Here is a 22,818-nt window from a genome sequence, read left to right on the forward strand (position 1 = left end):
GCAGTGGTCATGACAGGAAGGTCTTCCAGCAAAGTTTGTCTCTGGGTTAGTTGGTCCCAGTAACTCAATGGAAGAAGTCCTTTTCTGGAGCTTCTCTTGTCTATTAGAAAAAGGAGTTTCAGCACAGCAGCAGGGCTTCACTGGGCAGTTCAACGGCCCAGGAGGATGCAGCAAGCTTCGTTCACGGTTTCTTCATCGGGATGTCCTTCCCAGTGGCCGACTCGGTCTTCACTCGAATAAGCCTCACCTTTTTATGCAGGTTTCTCCCATTCATGCACAGCCTCTCATAGCTGTCACTCACACAGCAGGGTGGCTGTCCTGCAAGGATAGCCAGCCAATCAGGACTGGATGCATTCAGGTAACCATGGAGACGAAGGACAGGGGCGTTTCGGGCTCCTCCCTGACTGCCTGCCCTTCCAGACACACTGGAGCCAGAAGCGGGTTTCAGTACTGAAGCCTGCCAAAGAAAAAATGAACAAAGGGGTCAAACCTGGTTTGGTGCGCAGAGTAAAACCCAAGAAAGACCTCACAAACAGAAAATGGTGAAAAAAAGAAGACCGTGGCCGTTTTGACAAAATGGTCACCCATGAGTGCTATACTACAGCTGCGGATTGAGCCTGCGGTAGAAATGCACAATGGTAGGAACAATGAAACCACTATCAGCAGTCATTTAAAATAGTGAGGGTAGCATCAAAAACGTGACATGAGTAAGTAGGAAAAGGGCTACTAGGTAACTGCCCAGCACCCCACAAACAATGGGGTGTGCTGGACCTACAAAGAGAAAAGGGAAGTAAAGTCAATTTCACTTTACTATTTCTTGGAAATGATAGTTCACCCAAGAAAAGGTATTTAAACCATATGAGAAATCTAACGGATTTCCCAGTGACACTGCACTGATGGTGCTGTGTGTCACCATATAAAATGTAGATGCCTATGGAGTTTGTCAGACTCCAAAAACAAAGGAAATATAAAATCTGAATCATATCAAAACACATGAGAGAGTGAGAAAAAGAGCTCACTCACTCCAGGGTTAAAATTAAAAAGTCCTAAAGTCCAGCAAAAGAGCTGGGGGTCTCTAGGGTTGAAGAGAATTAGCACAGAAATGAGAATTCACCCTAACAGCTACCTCCCCCCGGGAAGTCCTTCAGATGTGGCAACCTGCTCTACGTTGCTAGTCTGAACTCTCGTTCTGCTGTCAAACACTTCTCTGACATCATTCACCTCCTCGAAGATCTTGCCCTGGATGTTCTCGCTCTTACCGAGACATGGTTCACGGCCAGCTCCGTCATGAGTTTTGAGACTTTTTTTTTTTTTTTTTTCCTGGTGGCTACAAGATCCTCTCCGAGCCCACAACTAACCGACCCAGAGGTGGAGTAGCTCTTTCATGAGTGGCTCCCTGCTTCTGTCATTCCTACGCAGACCTACTCCTCCATTGAATGCCACTTTCTACAGGCCACCTGGCCAGGTCGCCCTCTTCCTCTCAGTGTGCTGACCTCCCCTCTTCTCTCCTTGCCTCTACCTCTCAACTTCTCCTCAGAGATCTTAACATCCACCTGGATGCTTCTACTCTCTCCTCCTGGCTTTTCCACAACGTCTGTGACACGCTTTCTCTATCCATTCTGCCCTCTGGTCCGACTCACTCTGCCGGACATAAAATGAATATTCTCATCTCCTTAGACCTCCCCCTCTCTAACCCTCTCACCACTCTCTTGGACTGACCAGTTTCTACTTGCCTCTCACCTGAAACTCTCTATCCCTCAGGCAAAGCCCACCCCAGCACTGTCACCTACCTTTGCGGTCATTCACCCCATGAAGCTTGTGCCGGTCGATGACTTTGCCTCTACTTTCTCTGCTTCTCCCGCCCAGACACAACCCTCTCTAATCTGCACATTTCCATCTCTAACACTTGGGACATCCTTGCCCCTGTCATGAGAATCTAGCTGAAGCCTACGTCCAAGAGCAACTCTTGGTATGTCTTCGAACTCGCCATCCTGAAATGCAAGTGCAGGGTGGCTGAGAGGAGGGCTACTGGCTCATCTTCTGACAAACTGGCCTGCCACCTGCTCCAAAGGCAATACAGACACTCTGTCGTGTCCAAGAAGAGAGCCTAGGTTCAAGGCTGCGCCTCTGCGGCTTCTAAAAACATAGCCAAACTCTTTCAAATCTGCAAGGAACTGGCCAATCCTGCTGCAGTCTCTACCTCTCCTGTTCCCTCCCGGGCCCTCTGTACTGCTCTGGCCTCTCACTTCACCACTAAAACTCAGGACATCCTGTCCTCTATGTCCTCTTCCTCTACCTCTTCTGCTCTTGGCCCCCCTTTGGCCAACTCTCACTCCCCTCCTCATTTCTCCTCTTTCTCTCTGGCAACACCTCATGAGGTTTCTAGACAAGTCCGATCTATGAAAGTGTCGGCCAAAAAGGTGCCCCCCTGGTCCCCCAGAACCATCATGGACCATATTGACTCACTCGCTCCATCCTTGGCCGATTTCTGTAATCACTCTTTTGCCTCTCTCCTCAAGCACTCCCTTGTGCACCCACTCCTCAAGAAGCCGTCTGCTGATCCTAACTGTCTGGCAAGCTATCACCCGATCTATCTCCATCACCCCTTTTCTGGCCAAACGTCTGGAAAAGCTGGCAATCTCCCAGCTTACTCTCCACACTGAATCTGTTGGTTGTCTCCTTGACCATCGGTCTGGCTTCAGAGTTGCTAGAGGTACTGAAACTGCTCTCCTAAACACTTGTGAAGATCTGCTCTCTAATCATGACTACAGCGTTCCTTCTGTCCTCATCCTCCTTGATCTTTCCTCTGCCTTTGACAGTCAACCACGCCATCCTGATCAATCGACTCAGTGAGAATCTGGGCATCACGGATCAGGCCCTGGAGTGGTTGACGACCTTCCTCTTGGACCGCCTCTCCAAGGTCCAATTGGGTTCCTTTCTCTCTGCCACCTCTTTCCACCTGTGGCGTTCCCCACAGCTCTATCCTCTCACCCTGGTTCTTTAACCTCTAATTGGCCCCTTTGGCTTGCCTGATCTCTACCTTCTCCTCTAACTTTGTGTTATGCGGATGACGCTTCTTCAGGCTCCCCCTCGGCCTCCTTTCCTATGTCGCTCATTCCTGACTGCCTATCCGCGATTCAGGTTTGGTGCGCCTCCAAAGATCTCTGCCTTAATGGCAATAAAACAGAGCTCCTTCTCATTGGGACTCATGCTCCTGCTTTGCCTCTCTCACTCTGGCTACCCTTTTTGAACCCTCTTTCTCCGCCTTCCTGTGAGGCAAAAAAACTTGCTGTCATCTTTGACTCCACTCTATTTCTCTCCTCACATCTCAGATGTTGCCAAGAAATCCTACTACTAGCTGCATCTCCTCGAAGGTATGCCTGCCTTTCTTACCTTCCTGCAGAAGCTCATTGTCTCCAAAGCACTGGTTCTCTCTATGCTGGACTACTGCAACAGCTTTATTTTTTTCTCAATCTGCCTTCCGCTACTCTCCGCCCTCTGCAACTAGTCCAGAACAGGACTGCAAGACTTATCCTTGGCCTCAAGCCCAGGGACGGTTTCTCTCCAGCTCTGAAATCTCTCCACTGGCTCCCGGTGGCTGCAAGGATCAAGTTCAAGACCCTTTACATTGTCCACAAGGCTTTCTGGGGTCGGAGCCCGCACTACATTCAACGCTCTCTTCCTAAATACCTTCCTTCTCTAACCCTTCGCTCAGCTGCCTCCAACTCTCTGTGGGTCCGACACTTCTCCAGGCAGAGAGTGAGGGGTAGCTCTCTCTCTCCTCTGCAGGTGCCTCCCTCTTGAATGGCCTCCCTGGCCCTCTCAAACTTGAGGTGGACCACCTGAAGTTCCGGAAGCAGCTCAAAAGGTTCCTCTTCTCTGCTTTTTCTCTCTCCCTCCCCTGCTGACCTTCCTGCAGCACCGGCCGGTTGCTTGGCTACCCTAAGTCACTTGGTACCAGGACCGCTCTTGATCAGACACGCCTGCACTGCCGCCGGGCCTTCCACGCACTTAGGGGCCATAATTGTAACCTCTAAAGTCCCTTAACTCCTCGCTGCTCCTGTTCTGTACATACTCTGAGCAGAGCTGCCCTGTTTTTTCCCCATCCCTCTTCCTGGCACTTCTACCCCTGGCCCTCCTTTCCCCTTGCACTTCTCGTTCTCGCACATGCACAATCTGAATGACACAAGGCCTAGTAAGATCTCTTGTCTTTTCCTTCCTCTGGCCCCCCCACCCCTATTGTCTTATTGAAACACTTGTGTAGAGGTGCGTTATAAATGACTTATATCATATCAAGAGTCCTCCTAAGAACTTGAATGAGCATTCTAGTTGTCATTAGTCATTCAACATAAAGAGAGGAAGGGACTTAACTTTGTGCCAGTCCTAGAAGGATCTGCGAGTCTGGTGGATGTCAAGCTTGGAAGAGAGAGGCTGCTGCTGACCGGGATGCACATGCGAAAGAGTCCCTATCCCGTCCACAGTGCCTGGACAGACCAAGGAACTGGAAGAGTGGAGGTCCGGGTGGCAAGACGTGCAACCCACCCAGAGAGATATGTTGCGGAGCCACTGCAGATACCCCGGAAGCAGCACGTGAGAAGCCGAACAAGATGCCGGAGAAGCACGCGACTGATGCAGAAGAACCGGCTGAGTCCCAGAAGGTACATGGGCTGTCGGGAGCGAGACAAGGGGCAAGAGAAACCTCAAACCCGGGGGCTGGGACTCAGATATTCCCAAGGAGAATATCTTAAGCACTTGGCCATATGATAGTACCTGGCAGGGGAGTGCACCAGGTATATCGGGAACACAATACAGATAAGAAAACAGTTGGGGACCTGGAACCTGAGGAAGAGACCCTCACTAGCCATCTTTTTCGTGTGAACCAGGTCTTCCCAGATGAAGCACTAAAGACACCCGGGTCTGGGACCTGCACCAACAAGTTTCTATATGAGAAAGGCAGGGGAAGGAAGACGTTCTCCCTGGCATTGTGATCTGTGATAAAAAGCCTGGGAAAGGTCAGGGGGTTGGAGACATTCCTCCTGACATTGTGAACAGTGAAGGAAAAAAAAGCCAAGAAAGGCCAGGGGAAGGGAGTCCTCCGCCCTGGTTTTTTGAACTTGAAACTAATGCCAAGACAGGCTAGGAGAAGGGAGTCATTCCCCACTGGTGGGAACTGTAAAAACAAAAAGCCAAGAGTGTGAAGACAAAGCCAAGGAAGGCCAGGGGAAAGGAGTTATTCCCCCTGGCTTTGTGTGGGGGAAAACACTGAGGGCCAGACATCAGGAGAAGGGAGTCATTCTCCTCATTAAGTTTACAAGGAAGATCAAACCAGTGATCAAGGGGAAGGAAGGCATTCCTCCTGGGATAAAGAAATGTTGAACATTCTGAAGCAGAGGTTTCGAGGATCAGCAATCCTTTTCTTTTGTTAAGTACTGTACTCGGGGGGCGGGGGGAGAGGGATTTTCCCTGATGTTGTTGAACTGTGCAAAACCATAAAAAGGAAAAGCAAGAGGAAAAGGGCAATTCCCCCCTGCTGTTGCAACACTGTGCTGCTGGAGTACTAGGAGGAGAGGCATTCCACTGGAACACATAGACCAGGGGAAGGGAGTCATCATCCTGGCGGTGGAAAACCAAGGAACAAGATCCCTGGAGAAGGGAGGCATTTTCCAGGAACCCAATAGTGAAGAAGCAACTATGGGCAATAAGGAATGTTGGTGTTTGAACTGGAACTTTACGTTTTGAGTTTGAATTGAGAACTTTACTGCTTTTTGGCTTTACAACCTTGAACGTTGTTTTGTGCCTGGGAAAGGGGTTGAGACCTCGGGAAGGTTATCATTCCTTCAGGAAAAGATCCCACCTACCAACTGGAACTGTGATCCGCTGTCCAGAAGAAGGGAGCCATTCTTCTGGGCCAAGAAGATCCACTTCCTCTCTTGTTTAGTTATAAGTCTAAGGGACAGAGATAGGGACCCTTGACCCAGGACTTGGGACTCTTTTGAGTTGCAAAACCCTGTCAGATCCATTAGCACTTTTAGTTGCGACAGGGAAACCGCTCATAGCTATTGGGAAAGGTAGGTTTTCTCTTTATTTTGATCTTCAATAAAACTCTATAGCGATCACTATACCACCTTTGAGTCAGTCTCCTTCTGCACCCTTACACTAGATGGGGAATTCATCATAGACATAGGGACTAAATGAGGTTTTTCTTAATTTGTTTAATAAATATTTGTACAAAACAGGTATGTGCATTCGCATTCTCTGCACTTGTTCCTGAATTGTAATTGGCACCCCCTGCCCCCAGGTCTACACTACCTCCACTCTTGTACAGGAGGGAGTGCAAACAGAGAAGAGGTACAGTTGTCCCTTCCCCGCTCCTTCTACTGAGCACCCAGCAGGGAGGGGATAGACCCCCCTCCACTCCCGCACCCCGGGTGATTTGAGCAGGAAAGTAGCTGATTTATTTACTAACATCTTTGAAACCTTAAAAACCTGACAATAATTGTGACAATTTTGCCTGGCTTCTAAAAATGTTGCTTGAATTCAGAGACAAATAAAATATTGAATATGGCACAGGCCGTATCTGTACCTTGAACCCTGGCCTGACTTTGGAGGCAAGTAAAGCCGTTATGCCTCACTTACCTAGATCTGCCTGTTTATTATGGGGCATTGGTCAGCCTCATGGTTATGTTTTTTAATGCAGGACACAAAACCTTCCAAATAGTGAAGTGTCAAAGGGGTACTTTGCATCCCTTTTTTTGTGTAACATTTGTGTTATCCATTTGATGTGGCTATGACAGGTTGGTGGCAGTGAACCGTGTTTTGTTCATTTTCTCCGGTGCACCGCAGTGCACCATCTTTGTCTTTTTTTTAAAAAAAATGTATACCAAATAATGCAGTTTCCAGTACCAAAATTGCTGTGCTATGTGGATTAAGTCCTTTGACCTTCTACAAACATTTGGAACAGAACTTTTAGTTTGTTTGTTGAGTGCACTGTGCCCTCGAAGGCAAGAGACTTTTAGTGAAGGAGACCTGAGCATTGAAGAACCCGATGGTTGATACCGAACTGTCGGCTCCTGCTGGGTAAAGCTCAAGTGTGTGCTGTGCTGTGGAGATCCACCTTGTCCCATGCTCAAAACGTGGGGAAGGGAGACCCCTGCGAAATCACATCCTGACATATTATTTTATGAACACTTCTTTCTTTTGAAAACCCTATCCGGCACTCTTTCTATATTTAGTTGTAAGAATTGGGCAATGTGTTTTCTTTTGGTATAGGCAATTTATTTTGACAAGACGCCACCAGTACTGCCTTATTTTCGTTTGATGGTCAACGCTTGCTCCCATCTTCGATTTAGGTTTAGATTAGGCGTTTTTCCAACCTGCTTACAGTTTTTTAAACACTCTTGAACTGTGATCACTTGTCTCTTTACTGTTACCACCTTGAGTTCCCTACAGGTGTCTGCCGATGTTGAACCAAGAGACTTGGCGCAGGTTATGTTATGTTGATTTATGCCACGCACCGCTACGACACCCAGGGGCAGTCTGCAGGCGCTCACGTGGCTCTGCAAGAAAGAGGACGGTGTTGGTTAGTGAGAGCAGAGTGATAGGATAGGTCCGGAACCAGGAGAAACTGCCATCTCTGTGTTGGCTTGCAGATGGGTGATTGCATGCACTGGCTTGTTGTATCCGTATGGGTGAGGTCTAGTGTAAGTCTTGATTATCTTAGGTGTGTGTTTATGTATAATTTGGCTAACCCAGCGCGCGTGTATAGTACTTGGGTGTGTTGAAGGGAAGCAGGAGCAGGGTGGTTAGTTCATTGGCTACTCTTCTTCTAGGTTGCTAATCTGCACAATTCTATCTAATGTGACACATGACTAATCTTCACAATCCTGTCTAGTGGTACGCATGGTTAATTTCACAATCTTATCTAACTGTGACTTGAGGCTAATCCTCCCGGATCTATTCTCAGTGCGATACATGGTTAATGTTCATAAATCAAAATGGGACACATGGCTAATCTTCACAAATGTGGAGGTGGCCATCTGGGGTGTGAAGCCCTCAAGCTTCCTAGCAGCAGAGAACCCGGTCTAGATATCCGGGTGTTGGGTGTTATTAGTCAGCAGTAGGTATTTAGTCTTTTGGCGGGGGTATATGGGGAACCTTCATCCTGGACTGAATCTGTGCAAGACAGGTCTTGAGCCTGTGATGTCTTCAATGGAGGATATCTTGAGGTAGATCTGCCTGTCATCTGCGTATTGGTGAATGTGTATGAGGATGTTATGTGGCGCGAGGAGAGTTCCGAGCGGTTCCATGTTAAGATTGAAGATCACGGGTGGGCAGGATAGATCCTTCAGGGACTCTGCAAGTGATGGGTAGAGTTGGTGATCTGGAAGACTCGATTTGTATAAACTGTTGCCGATTAGCAAGGTAGGATTTGAACCCGTTGAGGGTGATCTCGATGATCCCCAGGCAGCAGTGTTGTCAGTGAGTCTCCGGTGGTCTACTGTGTCAAATGCTGCTGATAGGTCAAGGAGAACTTGTAGGCAAGGATGGCCATCATAGAGGATTTTCAGGGCATCGCCGATCCCTTGATGGTAGCTATTCCTGTGCTACATCTGGGTCTGAAGCCAGATTGGTAGGACTGAAGGAGGCTATTGGCTTCAATGTGTTGGGCGAGTTGTGTGGCTACTGCTTTCTCAAAGATCTTACCTAGCAAGGGAAGATGGGTGATGAGGCGGTAGTTGCTGAGATCAGGGTCCGATTTCTTAAGAACCAGGAGGATTTGTCCAGTCTTAAGGGTCGTGGGGAAGGTGCCTTGAGTTAGGGAGTTGTTGATGATGGTATGCTTCAGTTGGCAGGGTCTTTGGTGTAGTGGATATCGTCCGCATACGATGTGGCCCAAAGGGATGCTAAGGTGGCAGTGAGGTCTTCTATAGTTAGTGTCTTGAAAGTTGTGCAGGTAATTGTTGTTTTGCGGGATGGGATGTGTAGTGTGCACTCAGTTGTGGCATTGGTGTCTGTGTTGACGGATAATGTTGATCTTGTTGATAAGGAAAGAGCTGATGCGCAAAGGACCGCATGGATGCGAGCGGTCCTTTTACATTGTCGACCATCATAGCTTGTTCCTGTAGTGTCTGGTTTTGCCCATAATCCTGGAAAGTTTTGATGGAGCTAAATACCTCTCCCTTCATTGTAGGTAGCATCTTGTTGCTACAAATAATTTTATAGAATCGATCTAGTCACTTATTCATGTAAAGCAAGAAATTCTTATGCATCTCAGACTAATTAATGTTTTTCTTTCTTTTGCCCTGTAGGACACTGCTGAATATGTCGCCTATGTTGCCAAAGACCCTGTGAATCAAAGAGGTGGGTAGAGCAAGAATAGGTGGAGTCTGTGCTGGTCTGTTGGCACCCTGTGGGGTTGTTCTTTCAGGAGAGGCTATCGAAACCTTAGTCGCTGCCCAACTCACAGCAGAATGTTGATGGTTAGAGAATCTAATATGAAACATATGGACAGTTGCTACTTTGTTTGTTAGACTCTGCATGCTTGAGAGAGAGAGCACCTTTCATGAATGGAAAGGGAGTGAGCATTTCTTCTTGACAAAACCTAATGTAAGCAACCTTGGAGAGTTGGCTGTCGCATTATTTTCAGGTGTCCGGTTTAAAGGTTGTTGGTATAAAACGAGGCAAGGGAGAGACCGCTTAAGGTTGACAGAAAAAAAAACATGTTACTGTGCCAACCTGTTAACCTTTGGGAAAAGCGTTTTGTACAATTCTTTGCAAATACATCAGTTAATTCAAGCTAAGAAAGAAAAGTATGAAACCATAATCTGCAGTTATGCCCTCTACCTACCTCTCCAGCTGTGGTGACTCCAGTAAGCATAGCTGATGGGGAAATGCAGTATAAGGGAAGATCAAATATTTCCTTCACTTTGAATTTAACTTGATATCTGATCTGAATGTGAGTCTTGGCAGCAAACCTTACAAGCATTGACGCAAGCAATAGGTCTGGCTGTACAAGTGTTCAAAGTAGTCTGTTTTTTTCCTGTGGGGCTTAAGAAAACAAATCTCACCCCATACAGTTGCAAAGCGAGATATACTGGCTCTACAATTACTGTGTAAGGGAGCAAAAGCATGAAAAATAGATTATGCCAAGCTCCATGGAAACAACATTATCTCATAAAAGTTACATTCAACAATTCTTTCTCTCTCCAACTTAAAAAGTGTATTCACTTTGACTAGACAGCTGTCATAATAAGAGAGCTTTAAGCATGATGCATTCATTCTGCTGCACGAAGCAGCTGATTGGCATGATGGCCCATTTTGTCTGGGAATATTATCAAAGGGTTTCTGCATGGACTGTACCTAGTTCTGTTCCATTTGCCTTGGAAGCTCTGTATCCTGTCTATGCGGCAGTATTCTCATAAATACTTTTGTGCATGTGTTTGTAGTTTAGGCTTGTATGACGCACAGTTGTGGAGACGGGGATGGGGGTGTTGGGTCAGGCTTTGGTATCTTGGAGATGTGTACTTCCCTCTTCGATTACTTTATTTGTCCCTGTTCTCTAAATGTATTAGTCGTCCACCAGGGATGATGCAAACATTGTATAGAACATAACTGTGTGCCTATGGCGGCCAAGACTTGTTTAGCTTTAATCTGTTTATTGTGTGCATCAATTCTTTCAGTATACTTCTTGGGACACTTTCGCTAAGCCTTTGAAATCCAGCCTATAGGAACGGTATCAAGATACCCGTCTTGTAGTACTTTGTCAGTTTGAGCCTGATCTAATGCTTGATGGGAACCTTGAAATTCTCCTCACTTGCAAGACTTCCTGCATACTTTCAAGCCATCACTCTTTTTTTCTGAAGGGAGTATGTCTTTTTTCCAGGCCTTTGCTCACTGGGTTAATAATAACCTGCCATGTTTATTACCCTGTGTTAATGCTGCTTAGCAGCAGGCCAAACTCCATCTCCTTGTTTGCAGAGCATTAAATTGCCTCCTCTTTAGGATTGTATTCTGATAATCTGCCTAGTCTCTTACCCTTGGTTGTCAATGATATTAACTTTCCCCTAACACTAGCTATGACCACTTCGTACAGCACCTTCAATGAGTATTTTGAGGTGAGTTAAGTGTCGGGAACTCCCCAATATACTAGACAACCTACTTCTTGCAGATCAGGTCTTTGAGAACAAATGCCTCAAGCCTCAACTACTTAATCTTGTGTTTAGATATGTACATTAATAGTAATGATCACAGGGGCGTGATCAGGAGGGAGTGTTTTGAACCCAGCCTACCTCTCCTAACATTTCCCCAAGACTCAGTGAAACCCTAATGCAATCAATCCTGGAATAGGAGGCATTGACAAGGAATAGTGCCTAAATCCCAGATACAAGTTTAGGTTCCTCCAGCTCTCAACCAGCCCAGCTTCCAAGAATGAGCTGCTGTTAGGCAATATTGTGTGCAGTACCCTTTGGGAGACTACAGAAACCTTGACCTCCTGGCAGTAGGAACCCAACCTTTGGTATAAGTCTGTACTACACAGGTTGGTAGTGTGGCTGAGCAGCCAGGCTTATCTCAAGAGGGGTCAATGTGAGCAGTAGGGAGGTTACACAGAGATTCACAGTGACAAGTATGCAAATAAACTCTTACACTCAAGGTTTCTTGATTAAACAATTATTAATTTAACAGTCAGTTATATAAGCCTTCTTCAGAAGGGAGCAAAACATCTAACACTTAAAAATACACTTCAAAACACACTCTGTTTCTCTAAATCAGATGATACCCATTGGGGATGGCACGCACACTTCCTACACCCTCAGGTGACTTAAATAGCTAGGACACTGTGGACATTGAATCATGACTGGTACATTTAGAGCAATACTGAGTTCGGTGCAAAGGTTAGATAAGGGAATAAAACAAAGGTTCTCCAGCATGGGGTCTGACATGGATTCACATGCTCATGAATATTCCCCGTCGTCAGGCTGGGAATCCTCTCTAAAGAAAAAATCAGCATCAGTTTCGTTTCTGATCTGTCTTTCGTAGTAGTAACCAATCACTGATCTCTGCGTCATACTGACCACAGCCAATGACTGCCCTCTACCTAAGCCCCGCCTCTGGCAGCCATCTTCAGATTTTTACCGCACGTTCAAGTGTTGGGATCCTCGTGCTATTGCTCTCGAGCGTTAGTGCTTTTTATCACGTTTTTTCTCAAAAAATGTCTCTTTTTTCGGTCAAAAGAGCCTTAAGCTCCACCGTTTCTTCATCCGATCAACGGGGACCCGTGTCGGATTCGTCTACGCCCCTCAAGGGTGAAGATTTCGTCGAGCCACGCTTTTGGAGGACTCCAGAAGTTTCTCAGGCCCATCTCGGACATGGCCCAGGAGAAGGGAAGCTCGACGCCCGGAAAGCTGTTCAGGGTCTGCCCTGGATGCCAGCTTCAGAATGTCTTTAAGGAGGACGAACACTCCCTTTGTCTTTACTGCCTACATGAGGACAAGACGCACGTGGAGAAGGACTGTGCCTTTTGCGGCAATATGTCGGAGCGGACCATGAAGGACCGCCATCAACGTCTCGCCAACTGGCTGGAAGGGAAGAGCCCGTTAGGCGAGAAGAAGAAGAAGTCCGAGTGGTCTTCTAAGGCCTTTTGAGGGCGCCCCGGCGACGGGGGTCCAACAGAAGGCCAAGCACCGCGAGTCCGCTGGCACCGGGAGCGCCGAACGGTCGGGCTCTACGGGCGCCAGGCAGGGCGCATCCTCCTAGGCGCCATCAACCACGAGCCAACGCTCTGGCTCGGGTAAGAGGAAGGCCGAGCACCCGGTGAAGCTCCTGGAGAGACCCCGGTTGAGCTCGAAGGCCCCATCGGAGGGGGAGCGAGGCGGTGACCCTCCCCCCAAGGAGAAGGCCGTGAGTGCACCTAAGGTGGTGAAAGCCTTAATCCATCCGGCCAAGGCCTCTATCGAGACAGTCGCGGCGGCCCTGGCTCAGCCTGTGGAGGCTACACCAGTGGTGGCGACCTCGGGGCTCAGAGTCTCCCTGCCACTGCGGAGGGTGTCCTCTTTCATGCCCATCGACAGGACCCCCGTGAAATCTCCGACGGAGAAGAAAAAGGGGGGGCAGGAGGTCGTCGTGGATTCGGCCTCAACCTCTGAGGAAGAGCTGATCGAAGTCTTAAGCCACGGCGTTGGCGTGGAAGAAGACCAGCCTGTCGGGAGTGACCCCGACGTAGGAGACGACGAGAACGTCGAGGGTGCCGACGGGGCTCCTGACCGCCCGTCGGACTCCCCTCAACCAGTGCCGCAAGACAACTCGGCGGCCATTTTGTTGGCTATACAGTCCTTATGCTCGGAGATAAGGACGAGACTGCCGTTACCACCAACGGAGGAACCGCTCCCGACGGGGGACCCGGAGCCAGGCCCTTCTGGGAGCCCTCCTCCTAAGAGAAGAAGGATTCATCCTCCACCTCCTTTTCAGCCATCGCGCCCTGTTCAGCCCTCCTCCCCGTCCACGACACGTGGGGATGATACGGGGACTGACACGGCCGCGACGGGTACAGACGACGAGGTTTACGACGAGGATCTCCCGTCGCCACCTCCCACCCGGGCTTCCCCGCCCGACGAGATTGGATCGTTTCACTCCATGATCGCCAGGGCATCCGAGCTTTTCCAGCTCTGCCCGGAAGAGAAGAAGGAAGGTTTCCTTTATCAACGGCGCGAGGCCAAGAGGAAGACGGTCCTCGCTGTACCTCTACTGGACGATATTTGGGATGAGGGCCTCGCCCTCCTCAAGAACCCATCCACGACGCCGGCTAGAAGGGATCGGTACGAGAAGTAGTACCGGGTCCCGGACGCGGCCCCCTTGTGCCTTCGGGCACAGCCGACCCCGGACTCGCCGTCTCCGCAGCGACCAGGAAGAAAGCGGGGGGGGGGGCGGCCTCTACGTCGACCTCCCCGCCGGACGGCGAGGGAAAGAAATTAGACACGATGGGACGCAGAGACGACGATTAAGGCGGCCAACGCCTTGGCTATCGTAGCCCGCTACGACAGGGAGTTGTGGTACAAACTGGCCCCCCTGCTGGACTTCCTACCTGACGACAAGAGGGCGGAAGCCCTAGAGATCTTGCAGGAAGGAGAGGTGGCGTCGGACCACGCCATTACGATTGCGACGGACATCGCTGACACTGGATTTCGCCAGTTGGGCAACGGCGTGTGCCTTAGGCGGCGTGGATGGCTCAAGGCTACTGACTTCCGTCAGGACGTGCAGACCAGAGTCTTGGACATGCCGTTCGACGGAAACAACCTGTTTGGGAAAACAGTGGACGATTCCCTTCAAGCCATCAAGGCGGACACGGAGACGGCCCGGGCTCTTGGGGTTCTCCAGCAACGGTGGCCGCCCTTTCGGAGCGGCAGAGGCAAACAGGGTGCCTCCAAAGGTTCCGGCGGCGGATTTTCCACCTGTCGTCAAGCGGCCCGTTCGTCGTCACAGGAAGCTTACAGGGGACGAGGCAAGTCAGGCGGACCCCGTGTCGTTGCCAAGGAGGACAAGGCGGCAAAGCCTCGTCGAAGCAGGACTGAACCGGCCGTGGGGTCGGGCCCCCACTGAAGCACCCTCGTGGGAGGCCGGCTGGCGAGCTTCGTCAGCGTGTGGGAGTCCATCTCACCCGACCGTTGGGTGCTGGACGCCCTAGCTCAGGGTCACGCGCTCGAGTTTCTAAAGAGGTGCCCGCGCGTCCCCCCTGTGGCCAGAAAAGAACATCGCGTCCCTCAACTTCTCTTGGAGGTAAAGGCGATGCTCAAGAAGGGCGCCATCGAGCTTTTCCCAAAGAGGCTTCGGGGCTCCGGAGTTTACTCAAGATACTTCCTCATGAAGAAGACGACGTGAGGATGGCGTCCCATCCTGGACCTACGACGACTGAACAAATTCATCAAGGCACAGAAGTTCCGGATGGTCACCCTCCAACACGTCCTGGGTCAGCTGGAGGAGGGCGATGTCCTATCGTCGTTGGATTTGGAGGATGCCTACTTCCATATTCCCATCCTAAAGGGACACCGAAAGTTTCTCAGGTTCGTGGTCCATGGGCGTCACTACCAGTTCAGAGCCCTTCCCTTCGGATTGAGGTCGGCACCCAGGGTGTTCACCAAGTGCCTCGCACCGGTGGCGGCGCAGCTGCGCCGAGAGGGGATCCACGTCTACCCCTACCTGGACGACTGGCTCATCCGAGCAAAGACGAAGGAGCTCGCCGTGGAGCACACGGCAAGGACCGTCCAACTGCTCACGGACCTGGGATTCTCCATAAACTACGCCAAGTCCCACCTGGTGCCCGCGCAAGACGCACTGTTTCTGGGAGCGAAGCTCGACACAGTGTCGCTGCTGGCCTCTCCGTCGGAGGAAAGGACGAGGGCCATTTTCGGCAAGGTGCAGCGGATGCTGGTTGCGGACGCGGCCAGGGTGAAGTCCATCAAGTCCCTCCTCGGAATGATGTCTTCTTGCATTTATCTCATCCGCCTTTGCAGGCTCCGGATGCGCCCGTTGCAGGAGTTCCTGGACGCGCGCTGGATCCAGATGACGGGCAGCTTCGAGGAGAGGATCACGCTCGATGAGAGTTTCCGACGAGCGATCCGGTGGTGGGGCACCCGCGCGCATCTGACGGCGGGCATGGACTTCCAGACCCCCGGCCACCAGGAGACAGTGACCACGGATGCCTCCCTGGAAGGGTGGGGAGCGCACACCGAAAGTCTGCACGCGAGAGGCCTTTGGCTTCCGACGGAGAAGTCCCTCCATATCAACGTCCTGGAGCTCCGTGCTGTGTTTTGGGCCCTCAGGTCCTTTCTTCCGTCCCTCAAGGGCAAGGTGGTGAGGATCTACACCGACAACACCACCACCATGTTCTACATCAGGAAGCAGGGCGGTACCAGGTCCCCAGCCCTGTCCAAGGAGGCGCAGGATCTGTGGCATTGGGCCGTCGCCCAAGGGATGTTTCTGGTGCCGTTTCATCCGGCAGGGATAAGAAAACACCATTGCCGACTCGCTCAGCAGAGAGCTGCGCTCGTGCCACGAGTGGGAACTACGACAGGATCTAGTGGACCGCCTCTTCCGATGGTGGGGCACACCCCAGATCGATCTGTTCGCGACAGCGACGAACTCCAAGTGCCGGAAGTTCGCCAGCAGATTTCCTCAGCCGAGGAGCATGGGCGATGCTTTCTCGTTCCCCTGGGAGGGCCTGTTTCTATACGCGTTCCCTCCATTGCCATTGCTGATCCGGCTCATCAACCAGCTCAAGAGGTCACGGTGCAGGGTGATACTCGTCGCCCCTGCGTGGCCGAGGCAGATATGGTTCCCGGACCTTCTGGACTTGTCAGCGTCCCCGTCAATCAAGCTGCCAGTGGACGCGGATCTTCTCTCCAGGGAAGGAGGCACCATCCTCCATCACGACCCGAAGTTGCTGAACCTGCAGGCCTGGCTCCTGCAGCGTTAGAGTTTGGAGGATACGACATACCGGCCAACTGCAGAGAGGTTCTTGCAAAGGCCATGGCGTCCTCAACTCTTAAATGCTATGGACACAAATGGAAGAGGTTCTCTGTCTGGTGCCACGCACAGAAGATTAACCCTCTACGGATTACGGCTCCCCAGGTACTGCCGTACCTTCTGACGCTGGCCAAGGCTGGACTGGCGCACGCGTCCCTCAAGATTCATCTTGCTGCGATCTCCCGATACACCAGAACCACGGGGCGGACGTCTTTGTGGTCTCATCGTCTGTTGAAAGAATTCATGAAGGGACTGTTCAGATCGTTCCCGCCGGTGAAGGCTCCGGCCCCGGCGTGGGAGCTCAACGTGGTGCTGACCAAGCTCATGGGACCTCCGTTCGAGACTCTGCACTCGGCTCCGTTGAAGTTCTTGTCGTGGAAAACAGGGTTTCTTGTGGCCATCACCTCCGCACGAAGAGTGGGAGAGATCCAGGCCCTTTCCTGCAAGCCCCCGTACTTGACTTTTCACTACACGAGGGTAGTGCTCAGGACGCACCCCTCCTTCATGCCCAAGGTACTGTCGGACTTCCACCTCAACGAACCCTTGGTGTTGCCTGTTTTCTTCCCGTCGCCTTCGTCGCCGGCCGAAAGGACTTTGCACTCGCTGGATGTAGCTAGAGCGCTGAAGTTTTACGTGGACCGCACGACGTGTTTTCGGAAGACGTCACAACTTTTTGTGAACTTTGGACCTGTCAATCAGGGGAAGGCTCTCTCAAAAGCCTCCATTTCCAGATGGCTCTCCGGCTGTATCATGTACTGTCATCGGTTGGCAAACCGACCGCTGCCTGGCCGTCCGAGAGCCCATTCCACCAGAGCGATCGCAGCTACCACGGCGTTCCTATCTGGTGTGCCCCTGCTGGACATCTGCAGGGCTGCTACGTGGTGGTCGACGCACACCTTCACGAAATTCTACTGCGTCCATCGGGATTCCAGGGAGGAGTCCAGGGTCGGCCAAGCAGTGCTGCGCAATCTGTTCGCCTAAGGTGAGCCTGGTGAGGAGGTAAGAATTGCTTAATGTTGAGTTTGATGTAATGCTTAATGTTGAGCCTTTGCCACCTCCCGTGGTTGTGCATGTGTGTACTGCTATGTATTCTTTATTCATGAGCATGTGAATCCATGCCAGACCCCATGCTGGAGAAGGAACAAGTTACTTACCTGTAACTGTTGTTCTCCAGCATGGGTCTGGCATGGGTTCACATGCGAACCCTCCCGCCTACCCCTCTGCGGCTCTTCACTTGGTCATACTGCCACTTCACATGCTACCAAATCTGAAGATGGCTGCCAGAGGCGGGGCTTAGGTAGAGGGCAGTCATTGGCTGTGGTCAGTATGACGCAGAGATCAGTGATTGGTTACTACTACGAAAGACAGATCAGAAACGAAACTGATACTGATTTTTTCTTTACCGAGGATTCCCAGCCTGACGACGGGGAATATTCATGAGCATGTGAATCCATGCCAGACCCATGCTGGAGAACAACAGTTACAGGTAAGTAACTTGTTCCTTAACAAATACATCATAAATCTGGTAAGTTCTTTTGAACTCTCCAATGCAAAGTAAATTAACCCTTTCCTGGGGGAAAGGTAAAGCACAGAGTCAGAGGTAAGAAGGGTTTCTCAGTGAGCCAGGACAGCCAATTTTAGATGAGCAAAGTCTGGCGGACCTGAAGATCTTATTTGCAGGTAAGTAAAAGTCTTGCACAAAGTTTTTAGAAAAGTTTGTAGAAATAAAATCACTTGAAGGGACACAAGCTGGGAGTCTTGTGAGGGGCAATGTTGCAAGCAACTCTGCAAGGTTTAACCAAGACAAGTCTCAACTGAGAACAAGTAAGGCTACGCCACTAGAGGTAAGTCCTCTTAACTTGCCAGTACCTTTGGTTAGAAGAAATGGTTCCAGCTGGCTTCTGTACAGCTCTGCAGATCCTGGTGTTCCTGGGCCTCAGTTGTGGGGACAAGAAAGAGGACTTCTGGGGTCTCCTACACTGCAATGGAAAGGTCAGCGGCAGCAATAGGCAAACTTCAATTCAGTGGCACTTCGCGGTTTCAGCTCCTCGTGTCAGACCGCAAATAGCAACACTGTGGTTCTCGGATACCACTTCAGACTTCCCTCGCATCTGGGGTCCAGCACTCTGTTGAGGTTGGTCAGGCGTGGTCAGCCCTGCTTCAGGGAAGTCCGGAGGATCTTCCTGGTGCTCGGATCTGACTTAAAAGCGATCCACTTGATTTGGTGTTCCTTTCCCTGGGACTTCGGTTCCAGTAGCAGCAGCAGTGGAAGTACAGCCAGCTCCGAGCGGATGTCCAAAAAATTCACTTTGGGGTTGATTGGTCCCTAGTCAAAACGAATTTGGACCTTCAGCACACAGCAGCAGGGCTTCACTGGGCAAATCAACGGTCCAGGAGTTACAGCAGGCGCCTCTTCCAAGTTCTTCTTCGGATTCCTTTGTCCAGTGGTCGACTCTGCCTTCCAAACCAAAAAGCCTCGCTTTTTATGCAGGTTTCTCCCATTCATTCCAGCGTAGCTGTCAGTCACACAGCAGGGTGGCTGTCCTCGAAGGACAGCCAGCCTGCCATTCACCTTTTGGGTGCATTCCTGTAACCAAGGGGATTAAGCACAGGGAGTTTCGGGCACCTCCCTCTCCTCCTCCCCCTGCCAGACACGCTGGAGCCAGAGACGTGCTTCACTCGTGAATCCCGCCAAAGGCAAGATGAACAAAGGGACCCAACCTGGTTTGGCGCGCAGAGTAAATTTCAAGAAGGACCTGTCCAACCAAAAATGGCAAAAAAAGAAGACCGGGCCCATTTTGACAAAATGGGCACCCATGGGTGTCTTGCTGCAATTGCAGCCTGCGGTAAAAACACCAATGGTAGTAAAAAGTAAACCACTGCCACCAGCCATTAATTGTAGAAACGGTAACATAAACATGTTACATGAGAAACTAGACAAAAGGGATACTAGGTAACCCCTCCAGCACCCTATGGTAAAATGGTGTGTGCTGGATCTAGAAAGTTACAAAATGTAGGTAAAGTCAATTTCACTTCACTGCTCTTGGGAACAGTAGTTTCACCAAGAGAAGGTATTTAAACATTTTGGAAATCTAAAAGACTTCCCTGTGCCGCTACACTGAAGGTTCTGTGTGTCACAATGCAGAGATGATGCCTATGGAGTTTTTCAGACTCCAAAGTCAAAAGAAACACAGAGTCCAAATCGTAGAAAAACCATGAGAGAGTGGGAACAGGGTCTCCCTCTCTACAGGTTAGAGATTAAAAGTGCTAAAGTCCTGCAAAAGGAGTTGGGGACTTCTAAGGTAGAGAGCAATTAGCACATTTCTGAGAATTCTCCCTAACAGCTGTTAAGATCCTGTTACATTGCTTTTGTCAGGTTAAATCTGTACTTCGTTGCCCTGTTCATGTGGAATCAACCGCTATGTTGGTCTCCCGCCACCATGTGATGCTCCTTGAGCTCCTCCTCTTGAGAAAATGTCAGATGTGGTCCTACTGAGACTGCAAGGCGCAAATAGTAAGCGCTGTGTTGTGATGCGAGTTAGTCTTGTACTGTCTTGCTGACCATGGATGCATGCTGGTAGAATGTTGGTGAATGTTATGATGGGCAGCTCAGGAGAATGTTGGGTGAGTGTTGTGTCTGAGTGAGTGTTCTATGTGTGTCAGTTGGGGACCTGAGCTGGAGATGCGAGGATGGCCTGTGGGTGTCTGCTCGTGTCTACTGGTCTTCATGTCCTGTAATATACCTGCAAGTAACTGGAACTGTACCTATATACATATGTATAACTAAGCTCCCTGGATTTACCTCTGAGGCTCCACAGTTGGTCTGTGTGTGAATGAACTGAGCCCCACAAGACGTTTATAACACTTGAATGCCCCCACTGACCCCTTAATCATAACCAAAGAACCTTCGACATTACTTAAAGGGCTTGCAACAGAGTCTATTCAGGAGTAGTACTGCCACCCTTGCCTTCTTGGTATTCTGTGTGTTATGAGCCTGAGGTATGCTTTGAGAAAAGCACCTATAAAAAAGCAGTCCCGCATTCTCATCCCCAATAATGCTCCATGGTGTGTCTGCCTTTCTCGAGGAGTATAAGAATTTACAATTCAGGGGCAGACTTTATTCCCCACGTTCAAAGAGTTTTTTGTGACATATGAAAAATGCATTTTACTCTTCACCCGATTCCAATATTTTTGCCCCACTTCAAACTAGAAAAATCTATATTAACAATCCTTTGTAGTTGGCTAATACCCAGACCAGGTTAAATCCCAGTCATCAAAGACTCAGACTTTTGTAGCTTTCCCCTCTCCAATATATGCCTTCTTGGTTTCCCTTCACCCTCCTTTTGGATAAATTCCCCCACAACAATCCTGCAACGCTACCACAAACAATTAATTCTGCTCCAAATGGAAGTAGTGAAATACAGAGCCTCGCCAAAAGACGATTAAGGAAAACAAAGTGAAAACCTGAATGACTGAATGAAAACTCATCCTCCCTCCCCCTTTCCCTCTCCCCAAGATAGTCTGGATAAAACAACCTCAGAGCTCAGTGCCTGAATCCGCATGACTTCAGTTTTTTATTGTCTTTTTGGCCACCTCAACCTTGCACCCTCCAGGTAATAAAGTTATTAGCTCACATCCCTCCCAAAAGAGCCTAATGAATAGTATGTATGGTGAAAATTAGAATCATGAACCACTAATTCAGTTGCCTCAATATGATCTCATAACCCCCTTTCAAAACACTTTTTCTCATGCTCCCTTCTCCTCCGCCTTCTAGGATTTTGTTTGGTGCACCAGGCATCAACACCATTGCAAGTTCTTCCTTGTTCCACCTGTGCCTCCACAAGGATCCTCATTGTGTTCATGCTTTAAAAGGTGGTGTTCCTCTTCCAGTGAGTATATAGAATCAGTGCAGAAATTCAACGCAAACTTGTACAACAATATGAATTTGACTTTAACCTGTTGAGTTGCTCAATAATGGTTTTCGTGTCCTATCTATCTGTTTTGAAATGCCCTCAAAACTTTGTATCTCACAGTCTAGAGAAAAAACTATCTTTTTCTCGCTTTCTCCGAGATCTCCTCTTTATCTTGGACATTCACAAGGATGAGACTTCTCGGTCTCTCTTCAGCGTTAGTTAGGCATTCTCCTTCCCAGCCATATCTTTAATTATTTTTATAGACTACTCTTTAGCCTTCCTTGTGTGGAACTCTTTGATAGGCTCATTAGCTTGCGGGTGTGTTTTGTCCCAGCTGTTGGTCCACTGCTTCCCAAAACTTGATTTGATAAAGCTTAGTAGTCATTTTGGGCCCGATGGCTATTTTGGGTCCAAGCAGAAGTCATAGCTATTCCGTTCAAATGTCCCTGGGCTCCTCTGTGCCCCAGACAATGCCATTCCAGCTCTACTGATACTTGCTCATTCTGTAAGAGTCTGCGGTTGTCCATGCTGGCATACAGAACCCTTAGTCTTACTTCACACCACCTTTCTATATTGGCTCCTAAGTTCTGTGCCGGTTCTGCATTTCTGCACATGGATCCCTGCTGGAATGCAGGATTGTGCACCACTCGTACCTTCTCCATAATATTTTTAATCTGGCTCTCTAAATATCAGAGACAACTTCCCCAAAGGTTCTCCGTGGTATGTGGAGCCACACTGGAACGTTCCTCTAGTTCTGGACTCAATTGATTCGTCAAGAGGCTGAACTGATCGCAACCTTAGGAATCCTGCTGACCTGCAGACCCTCTTTCTCTGATCTCATGAATAACTGGGACTTTGACATTTGGGAGCAAAGTAAAGGGCAAAATCCCAGTTATTTATAGGTCATCTCAGTCTGAGAGGAAGCATTGACTAAGTGGAAGAACTGCCACTCTCACCCTGTACTTCCTCCAGGTAGCTCACTGCTCTGGGGGTAAGGTCATGTTAGACCACCATTCTGGCAAATTATTTCTGGGTTCAAAAGTCAACAAACATATGTTAGGAAGGATTCTTCTTTTTGCTACTTTCCCTCGATAGACACAAATGGGACACCCTTCCTTTGGCTGTTCTATACCTTTCCTGACCTTTGGAGGTAAGAAGTCTTTTGCTCCTCTTACAATACTAAGCTCATCTGTTTTGGGGAGACTGATCACTCCCTTTGGCTATTAGTGTAGGAGAATTCTGTTCTCCATAGTAAAATTCTTTGTTTATTTTTCCTGTACACATCACCTTAGTGACGTGCGGTAGGGACACTGTGTCCCTGTAGCTTTGTTTTTACTAAATTTGTGGCCACTTGCGTGGTGTCTAGGATGGCTGGTGGCAGTAGATACTC

At 49.5% G+C, this 22,818-nt stretch overlaps 1 protein-coding gene across 4 annotated transcripts in view; it reads left to right on the forward strand.

Annotated features, from left to right (window-relative positions):
* Positions 1–22,818, forward strand: part of SHC1 (SHC adaptor protein 1) — a 604,616-nt gene that overhangs the window by 475,415 nt on the left and 106,383 nt on the right. For all 4 annotated transcript variants that reach the window (XM_069650221.1, XM_069650218.1, XM_069650220.1 and 1 more), the window contains one exon: positions 9,309–9,360. In XM_069650221.1, the coding sequence (XP_069506322.1) occupies positions 9,309–9,360 (52 nt within the window). The remainder of the gene's footprint in view (positions 1–9,308; positions 9,361–22,818) is intronic.

The sequence above is a fragment of the Ambystoma mexicanum genome, chromosome 1p (assembly GCF_040938575.1).
Source record: "Ambystoma mexicanum isolate Mex_15411 chromosome 1p, UKY_AmexF1_1, whole genome shotgun sequence".
NCBI lineage: Eukaryota > Metazoa > Chordata > Amphibia > Caudata > Ambystomatidae > Ambystoma > Ambystoma mexicanum.